Consider the following 10,895-nt stretch of genomic DNA (forward strand, 5'->3'; position numbering starts at 1 on the left):
TGTCAGCCTTCCTTACTAAAAGAGTATTAGAATTCCTGTTTCACTCTTTTCAATGTTGACCTACAAAAAGAGTTGTAGATTGACATTTAACAAACACCAAAAATTCCCTTCTATCACCCGCCAATTTATTAAGACCTGGAAGGATGGGAGTATTTTGGTGGGTAATCAAAGAATGGAGGTAACAGAGGACATCATTGTGGAAGCTACAGGCCTTGATACAAGGGGAATCAACTTTTACAGGGATAGGAAGCTTTCTGATCGAATAGTGGAAGAATTTGAGGAAACGGCTAAAGAGCGTAACAGGCTGGTTAAAATTGGTAATTCCTATTTTAGCCCTGGTTCCATATCTCATCCTTGGAAGTTTGTCATGTTCATTGTTATTGAATACTTAACTTTGGATGGCCGCTTCATTAAGTTATTTAGGTAGCATTTTATGTTGGTTAACCATTTTAGCCATAGGATTAGGCTTAATCTTCCCTTCTACCTCAAGCAATCATTGGGTAATACCAATTTTAGCTATTCAAAATAATCCTGAGGATAACCATGCTTGTCACAAGGGTTTAATGGTGTTGGTTATGAACCTCCCCAAATCCAAAAAAGTGGACAAACCCTGTTATAGTAAGAAAACTCTAGCTTGTAAGACTAAGAGGAGTGAACAAGATGAGGGCTTTGATGAGGATACGGAGGATGACGCTTGATCCTGGAAGCTCATCTAGGAAGAAAAGGAAGATTAAGAAGGTTGATTCTGAGATGGATACGGATTTTGAATAGGAGCTGGAAGAGGGTAATGGGAAAAGTGGCATTGTTGGTAGGGTTTCTAGAAACAAGGGGAAGAATATGGACAGGGTTTCAAGCATACCTTCTGATGATGAACCTCTAATCAAGAGGATGGAGCAAAAAGGGAAGACAGCGCTTTCTCAAGGGAAGGTGGATGTTAAAGGGCTTGAGGAGACTAAGTATGAAAGAAACAATTTGGGCGGGAATGAGGATGACCTTACTCATAACAAGGTTAATGGTGACCAGGGGTTTTTGAAAGGGATCTTTGGTAATCCAGGGATTATGAAGAAGGACATCAGTAGTTTGCAGCAGCAGATGCAAGATATTTTGAGAGAATTTGACCAGCTCAGCAAAACTACTAGAGGGGAGAGAACTCTGGGACAGCATATTGATAGACTTTCTGAGGTGATTGGTAATGCTAAAAGGGTTAAGAATCTTATGAAACATGTTCCACCCCTGGAAGCCAAGAACAAAGCTTTGGATCAGCTGATAAAAGATTTCCAGAGAAGGTTGGCTGGTCTGGATAACAGAGTGGTTAATATGGAGAAGGCATTAGGAAACTAGCTGATCAAAATTGTTCTATTCTAGAAACTATGGTAGACAACATTAATACTCTTCTGAACAAATTTGAACAAAGGAAAGGTCAAGGCTCCAAGGAAGTGAAAGATGACCATGGACCTAGCAAGCGCACTAGGGCCAACCCAAAAAAGATAGTGGATGATCTGAAGGCCTTTACAGAAAACATGAACATCCTTGTAGACCAGGCAGTGGATTTACTGACGACCCTGTAGCTGGTTTTGTGCTATCTTTTTGCTTTCTTTTCCTGCTGGTTGTTTTTTGGCTACTTGTTTTAGCTAGTTCTGCTCTTAGGTGTTGATGCACAGTTCTTCTGGGTTTTCCAGCTTTTGTTATCTTGTTTCTATGTAAAAGGGGGTTCTTTAAAACCTGTTTTTACTTAATCAAAACAAGCAACAAAAATTGACAACTAGTGAAGCCCTCCAAAATCAAATTGAATTTGCAACTTGCATATTAACTGCAGAAAACCCATGTGAATTTACCTTCACAGTGAGGTCAATGCCAGCAATGACACTTGATAAAATTAGAGATTGTAGCAAGACATTCCACCCCCTGACATGATTTCCTTGTAATAAAAACACCACCACACATACTTCCAGGAGCAGCATCCCAGATCTCGTTACCAAAGATAGCACATTAAATGCAGTCAATTGTGCAGGAAGACCCTGCCATACCTGTATTATCATGACCAACAAAGTAAACTTTATGATTATGTACAAGTGAAAAAATAAAGCCTAGTTCCAATTTAATTTCAACATGATCTAGATCCAACAGAAATTGAAAACCAGGAAAAAAAATTGTGCGTACCAACATATTGAATAGATTCACCAATGTTCTTGACAAAAGAAGAATGCAGAAGGTTGAGAATGAAGCAAGCATTTCCATAAACAGGTCTGAAAATTTTAACTATTTGTGCAACAAAAACAACACATAACAATTTGAGGCTGTCAATGGGCAAAAGGCATACAAATTTCTTCACTACCACTTTTTTACTCTTTTAATGGTAAAAAAAATGACATGCTCCCAACCTCCTGTTTTCATATTAGCATCTTTGAGGTGGCAACATGGAGATACATGGTGATCAGAGCACAGCTGTGGAAGCCTCGAAACATATGCAGACATCTATAGTCCTATGTACCAAAACATGAGCTTCAGCCAAACTCTGCATCAGTGCACAAATCTATTCAGCAAGCTATCCTAGTGCACAACCTTAGTGTCATGATGTACAATCATGGATGACTCAGGCTCTCTTCACACTTAACCTGACAATCACCACACAATCAACAGTGTTATGCACCTGGCATCCATTTGGCATTCTCCTAAGGATTGTGGATTCAATATGCCTACCATAATGTGAACCATTTCATCTTCTTGTTCTGTTTTGTAGACAATCAATCCTTTATGTTGAAAGAAGAACTGAAAAATAGTCTAGGTCTTGCTATCTGTAACATTGAAAAGGTGAAGCATATTAATACTAAAAGTCTTATGCCCAAATCAATTATGTATTGGATAACTTAAATATCTTGTTTACCAATGAATAATCTCTAATCCCATTGGACATTCAAATTGGATCATACCCTGGTCCTCTTGGGATCTGGATCACTGGTATCAAAGCAGTGTTTAGCACATGATTGTTCAAATGCATGCACAACAAAAGCAAGATTGTGCACTCAGCTCAACTTCAACAAATGATGCAACAATATTAACATGGCTGACACAGAGAAGCAAATACCAAGGGTGTCTACAGACATTGCGAAGATGATCACTGGCACTCTCATCGCACAACAGCAAGATCCCTTTGGACAGTTCTGCAAACTCATTTGCCAACCCAGACCTATGCCAATCTAGAGATCCCAACATTCAAAGGCAAGATCAATGCTACAGCAGTGACCAACTAAGTGGAGCAACTAGAGGCATATTTCTTTATCAACAATTTCAGTGACATGGAAAAGGTAAATCTTTTAGCATTGAAGTTGTCCATCTCAATGTCCCACAAGTGGAAACACTCAGCCCCCAACAGGAAAAGGACCATGAGCCAACTCAGACATGGAATTCCATTTTCAATGTTTTGCAATTGCAATACTACCATTTTGCAGATAAATATATTAAGCTATGACAGTTGCAATAGTGTAAGGAGAAAACCATAGAGAAGTATGCCAACAAATTCTATGGCTAAACTGAATGCCTGTGCAATGTCCTCTTCTAATGTAACCTCAAATATAAGAATCCAATAATGTCATAAAAGTAATTAATTTTATTTTTTAATATTATCCCTCATAAGTTAATCATAACGGTAATTACTAATTACTAATATTATTTACCTAAAATTAAAGTCCTTTTATGGTGAGTTAAGTGAAAAGTTGATATAGTCACTTTATTATAATTTCCCTTAATTCAAATTAAATTAAAAGAGGGCAGAATAAAAAGATGAAGAAAAAGGAAAATCAAGAGGCAAAACAAAGGGAAAGCCAAGAGTCTCTATAGTGGGCTATAAATGAACAATGAAAGGTTCATCTTTGGAGTAGATTATCAGAGTTCATCACTGCACTTCAACTCTTGGCATGACTTATTCAGCAAGGAGAATGTTGAACAATTGGGTGGGCTCATCATCAACTTGCACAGAAAAAGAACTGAATTACTTAAGTTGGTTTATTAGTGGAAAGGCTGTCCCATAGGCTATGCTTAGCCTCGTGGACGTTAAAATTTCATCTATCTATCTATCAAATTTTAGAGGTTTCAGTTGTAGGTATCACAGATGTTTTATAGCGAATTTCTAAAATCTCAAGTGGAGATAAATTTGCAAAAATCAAATCTCTTCCGAAAACAAATTTCAGTAACTTGACTCAATAGTTTGGCTGGAGATGGGAATTCTTTAAATACTGTTTGCCAAACTAATATTTGAGTTTGACATGGCCTTCAAGTTCAGATTATTTGATTTGCTTTGATTATTCAAGTCAAGTTTTTATTAAAGATTATTCTGTTGTTTTGTTTGCCAAGTCCTGATATTTCAACAAAAAGGAATTGTGCTAGAGTGTCTAGGCTGTGCTGAAGGCTCCCTGCATGTCCTTGCTCCCAGTTCATCCCTAAAAAATAGGGATTTCTCCTAAAATCTAGGAGACTGCTCAAAAATAGTCAAACCAACTCTCCAATCCCTGACAGAGCAGACAGGGTAAAAGGTATTAAATGGAGGCCAACTTTTCCTTGCAGACCCCGAAGAGGAAGTAGACACTGGGATTTCGTGACAAAATTTCACCAAGATGTCTAGCGGAGGTTTTTAAGATAGATGAGGATGGTTCCTTTCGTCTATTGTGCAAGCTTTTTAGGTCTGAGTATATTAAGGAGGATTTAAGTGAGGACAAATGTGTAGATCTCCTCTCTTTTCTGTGCATGGGCTTTTCTTCTGTCTGTGAGCAAGAAAGAGGCTAGGAGAATGATTGAAGTGTGTGTTGAGTCGGTCTGGTGCAGGGGGGATGTTGAATTTGGCTAAAGAAGGCAGAAATTGGAGAGGGCTTTCGAACCAATCAAGGACAGTGGCGGCAGATCGAGGGTGCAAGGGATGGTTTTCAACCGTTCATTGTGTTCAACTCCTCAGTGCCAGTGACAAGGTGTGTGGGGGGAAGTGCAGACTGCGTGGGTGGAGCTGATTCATTTTGTTGAGCAATGGGAAACAGATAGGTGCAGGCTTGCAGAAGATTGGAGGAGGAAAAGGAAACAAACCCTAAGCAAGGTCGAGGATTCGAAGTTTGTTGAGAGCTCTGTGGAGCTGCAGCCAGAGCCAGTGTTGGGAAGGAAGAAAGAAAAGTGGACACACTCGGAGGAACAATGCTGAACAAATCCAGGCAAGTCATGTTGAATCGTTGGAGGCTCGGTGAGCAAAATGTTGTTGATGTCTGGTTGATGCGCAATGTGCCCATTTTCTGTCATAGGGCCTAAAAGTATATGTTTGTGTTTATCAATTAATGGTATAGGATGTAGTTTGGTTTAGGAATGGGGGTTCTTTTTGCAGCAAATGTATGGGTATGGGTTTATTTGGCTGAAGGCCTATTTCGAAATGTGTAAACTTTACTCCTTGAATATGTGTGTGTGTGTGTGTGTGTATATGTATATGTGTGTGTATGTGTGTGTGTATATATATATATATATATATATACACATATACATAAACATATATATATATATATATATATATATATATATATATATATATATATATATAATCAAAAAACAACAATCTTGGAATTGTATGTCATCGTTAAAGTTATCAACTAATGGCACCACATGACTATTTTGGAAAAGAAGACAATCTCTCCTTTTGCTTATATGTTACTTCAATTTCAAAAAAAATAGAGCAAGCTAGAGAATGCACACCACATGAATTGGATCACATTCATAGTAGTTCCATCTAGGGATTGAACACAAGAAGGGAAAAGGCAATGGGGCAGCAGATTGTTGGACTGAAAAGGCCGCAATTTCTCTGACTAGGCACACTATACTAAATAAACAACTTCGGAAAAATTTATGCCACTCTTGTTCAAGATAAACAAGTTGACAAATATCATTCATCTCTATGGTCCAAAGGCAGACCTCGCCAACAACTTATTTGTAAAGTACGAAGACAATTGGACATTTCAACATTTCCAAGACACTAGTTGTGCAACAAAATTTTGATTGGCCTCATATGCAAGCAAGCATTGAGTGCCATGTCGAAGCATGCATGCCATACTGCACAATCAAGCCCATGAATAGGTAGGTCAATCTATACACACCTCAAGTGTTAGTTTCTAGTGGTGAATAAATTTTCAAAGATAGCCATCACAGCATTGGAGATCACATGCCTCTTCTTCAATCATGTCCAAGCTCATTCAACGCTACCAACATCCATTATGTCTAATTGCAACCCAAGGTTTGCTAGCACATTTTGCCACCTTGTGGGAAAAATTGGATACACAACTAGATCAACTCAACAACCTTTACTCCAAACTAGACAGTCCAACGGAGTTGGCCAATTGCAATCTTGTGCATCTAGTACACATCTATAATTGCGCACATCACACTTGAAATGAAATCCTACTCCACACTGACATGCCTAAAACAGATATCTACAGCAGATGTCTTTGGTTTCAGCTTGTGGCACCCTTGAACATATCCTACTCCACACCATGGAACAAGAAGCAGCTAAAGCACCATAGCTATTGCAACACATTTAGAGTGCCCACGAACAAGTTCAATAGATTCTCTTTTGCGAACAGCAAAAATAAAAAGAGTGCCATGACAAATATTGTGCCCCTTACTCATTCAAGGTTGGTGACAAAGTCTAGTTGTATCTTCAAAAAGAGTGATACAAAGGCTTAGGTAGACAGATAAAGCCTCTACACTATGCTCCTTATGCCATCTCGCATGCAGCTGATGAAAATATTTTTATTCCCAATCTCCCACAATACTTGAGTTTGTATTTGATATTAAAATTTGGAATCCATAACCTATATATTCCTCCTCATCTCGAGCCATCATCAACCCAACATCCTTCAAACTTAGATCCTGAGCATTTAAATACAATTGTCAAGATGAGAGATCATACAAATGGTCACAATTCACACCCTCCAAGGTTAACATTATCTATTCAAAGTGGCTAAGATGAGGCAGTATACAGATCAACCAAAGTGGTACAATCTTCAACAAATTCATGTTCACTTTGCATAACTCTGGGGCCCGTCACTTCTCAAGAAAGTTCAAATATCAAAGCAAAGCCCTGCAAGCCTCATAAAAACTTGTGCAGATTTTTATAGTCCTTTTATTCTATGTGCAAGCCTCATAGAACCTTGCGTTGATGTCCAGTCTTTGCATTAACAAGCTTACAATAACAACTAATGCCAATATGAAAGTCTATTCAACACTCTACTCTAGTCTGCAGACCTCATCATCATGATGCACCAACGCGCATAACTCAAACCCTTTTTGGACACCACCTAACAATCACCACACAATCAACAGCTCTACACACATGGAAACTAAACAGCGTTCTCCTTCGGAATGTGGGATTGGGAATGCCAATTGGCAGGAACTCAACCGTCAAACAATTGGAAGGTCAGACAATTTGAGACATGAACCAATACATGTTCTCATTTTTATTTGTAAGGCATTTGATCCTTTCATGTTGGTGTATGAATAAATGAATAGTCTAGGCAAACCACTCTGTTATGGTTGCCCCCTTCAGCTTGCACGAAATGTCATTCTCTATTTTGATATATGTAACACCCATTGTATCCTAATAATTCGTCTTTGGAATAGAAGTAACGTATAGTTGCTAAAAGTTTTCGACTCAACTCAATTGTCTATTGGCTAACTGAAACTTTCGTTTTCTAGCGCATAATCTATAATCTTGTCTTTCACGTAGATAGGATTTTCTCCTAGACCTCCTGGGCATCCAAATCACTTCGTCCTATGAATTAATTTAGGGAAAGCGCCCCTTCGATTTTCTCAGAAAGATGAGAGTGTTGAGAGTTTGAGATCGTTGCTTATATACCTTTAAGTTGATGCCAAATAAAGTAGCGCATGTTAAGCAACCAGTATCTTGTTTGATAATTGGGGTTTTGTAAAACAACCTACCAACTGTAAGAGTTTTGCCAGGCAAGCCCCCTTGTCTGGTGCGCAAAGAAGCTCATTTAGTAGTGTCATTCGCTGCCCATTGAATCTCATTTCCATCTCCCACTGCTAGTGGTGCCCACCATCTCTATGAGGTAACAACAATAGTGGTCTCTCGAAGACCCTAATTCACTTGCGCGTTAGGATGAGGCAAGAAAAATGATCCCCGCTATAAACCAATATAACGCAATTCAAACACTTGCGCATTGAATAAAATGGAAAAGGCGGCCGTTGGAATTTTATTTAACTGAGAAGGGTAAGAAGGTGAACCTGAAGTAAACACCAGAGAAGATTGAAAATTGAGACGAGCCAAAGTACGGTGTAGCAGGAAGCCATGATATATGATGATGATCCGCTCCGTCTTAATTTTTCGAGGCTGCTCCTCAATTGCAACACCAGAAACGTGAGAAACGCCACCGAAGGAACTATCACAGCTATGTCATACCAAATCCCGTACCCATACTCAGCATTCACTAACCACTGCATCTTCCAATAATAATAAAAATACTAATTATGTTAATGCACTCTGCCTCCTTTATCTTCTTTCCCGCTCCTTCATTCAAATCTCACCGAAACTCAACTCGCAACCCTTTCTCAATTCCGTTGTCCAGCCTTTCCACTTGACAGAAAACAGATGGATTTATCACACATTGATGGTCCCTCGCTTCTTCGCATAGTCGGATGGAGAAGGCACTTCCGGATGTATGATTGTTGGATGTCTAGAAACATATTAAGTGTCGCATCATTTGTACGTCTGATCCCAGTACAGAAATCAATAATCAATCTCGGGTAGGGTTATGACTCTATATTTGCAGATGAAAAAGACACGCAACCTTTACTAAAAAATAAATATCGATCCAGATTGTATTGCATTCTAAATTGGAACTCGATATATGCAACTTTAAAATTGCATAAATGTCCTTTTCCCTTTTTTCCGTTTTGGGCTTATGGAGATCATAGCAATTTCATTTTGAGCGTTACTTGCATGGACATTCTATTTTTGAATGATTGCAAATAGTAGTTAAAATTCATAGATGTCAATACAAAATATTTGTAAACTAGGGGAGAGGACCTATTAGTCATGCGCACCCTAACTTCGTGGTCATCAAAGTTGATCATAATGATCATAAAAATGACCAATTTTTTTATGACACCTTATGTTGGTTCCCAAAATCGTAAATTAGAATCCTACGAGCCTTGTCTCCTCAATGTTGAGATATCTAATTAGTTGTGGCCGATTTGACAAGATCAGTCAATTCAATCTGGATCTTCTGCAGTTCTGGCTCTACAAAACCAAGGCTGGTGCACCTGATCTTGATAACAAACTCGGATCCAAGATGTTTATAACAGATAAATTTAATGCAAAGATAGTTCTCTGAAATGGCAAGAGGTTAGGGCCCGTTTGGTGAGCGGAATAGGAATACGTATTCTAGAATAGAACGTATTCCTGTTTTCTGTTTGGTTCAGCCAATACTTGATGGGAATTCGCGGACCCAAAAATTTATGTTTTCTAAAATTTAAAAAAATGGAATAGGAATACGTATTCCAATAACACCTATTTTGGTGGAATTGCAAAATCCCATTTTTTGGGCCAAAAATGGAATACGTATTCCATTTTTACTTCATATTCCAATCCCGTTTTGGTGCATCCAAACAAGGAATTCAATTTTTTTGCAATACCTATTCCTATTCCGCTCACCAAACGAGCCCTTAAGGAAACTTCTGGATTGCTAATAGTGAGTATTAAGCTTCGAAAATACGATTACTTTAATAAACTTGTGAATGTTGAAATAAGTTCAAAAGTGAATTATTAAAACAAATAGATATCAAACCCTTAAAGGAAATAGATTAAAATATTATCATCATATAGATTGAGAATTATGAGCGAGTTAATGATAAATGCTAAAATTTAAAAGGGCGATAGAGTCAAAAAATATTTGTATTTATCGAGTTTAAATAGCAACGAATTATTTTATTTTATTTTTGATAGGTGATCATTCGAAGCCTAGATTATGTATCATTCATTTTTATTGTTGTTAGATTAATTATTATTATGTGTTAATCTCAAGTAGATTTGAACCCAAGACCTCCTCGATGAGAGGCTCACAATTTACTGATGCGTTGTAGGCTCTTGCCTATAGCAACGAATAATTTAATCCACTTATCTTAATGATAAATTATTAATAAAAATAAAGATGATCACAAAGGACGAACTATATAGTAATTTAACTCTAAAGAAAATAAAAATCTTACTAATTATATTGTAGAAAAAATTGTATTGAAGACACTCGTATGCTAATGCTCCACTTAAAACAATTTGATCTCAAACAATGTCGATATTTATGTCCAATAATTCACTATTCAAGAGATTGGTTCAAACTTCAATCTTTTCCAAGGAAGGAGTTTAAATAGCACATATGCTTCAAAAATTCAGAGAGTTTTTGTATATCTGAGCGATGGTATTTGTTTGATTTTTTATTATATATTTATAGAGGATCAAAAGGTATCGGTTGCCTTCCCAAACTTTGCACCTCTTCATAAAAAACTAACCAATATTTAATACTTAATATGATTTTAATTATATTGATATATAACCGAAGGTTCAATCATTTTTGTGGCTTATAAAATCGGATGCCATCTCCTTCACTCCCGTGGATGCCTCTCTAAGTAACTTCTATCCACCAACATGCTTAACAATTTCCTCTACAAAGCAATTTGTAGGCTATACTTCGCAGTATCCAATCACTTCATCCTCATGGATCTTTCCTTCATCACACACCACTCAAACTCTTGATTCCCTCATCCTTTGGTGTGTATCTTGTGAGTGGTCTTTGGTGGCTTGAGATTCATTAGATGCAGTCATTCCTCTTTTGCTAATGCTTGTAGGTCTGCATCAAAAT

The 10,895-nt window shown here is 37.7% G+C and overlaps 1 protein-coding gene across 1 annotated transcript in view; it reads right to left on the reverse strand.

The window, feature by feature from the left end:
• The window catches only part of CAND2 (Protein of unknown function, transmembrane-40), a 52,141-nt gene extending 43,276 nt beyond the window's left edge, over positions 1-8,865 (reverse strand). The window contains exons 1-2 of the mRNA XM_089803601.1: positions 8,266-8,865; positions 1,836-2,027 (exon numbers count right to left, since the gene is read on the reverse strand). Coding sequence (XP_089659727.1) covers positions 1,836-2,027; positions 8,266-8,481 — 408 coding nt within the window. The 5' untranslated portion in view covers positions 8,482-8,865. The remainder of the gene's footprint in view (positions 1-1,835; positions 2,028-8,265) is intronic.
• Between the last annotated feature and the right edge of the window lie 2,030 nt (positions 8,866-10,895).

Source organism: Cupressus sempervirens, chromosome 10, assembly GCF_028749045.1.
Source record: "Cupressus sempervirens isolate cs-2001-9-10 chromosome 10, ASM2874904v1, whole genome shotgun sequence".
NCBI classification, from domain to species: Eukaryota; Viridiplantae; Streptophyta; class Pinopsida; order Cupressales; family Cupressaceae; genus Cupressus; species Cupressus sempervirens.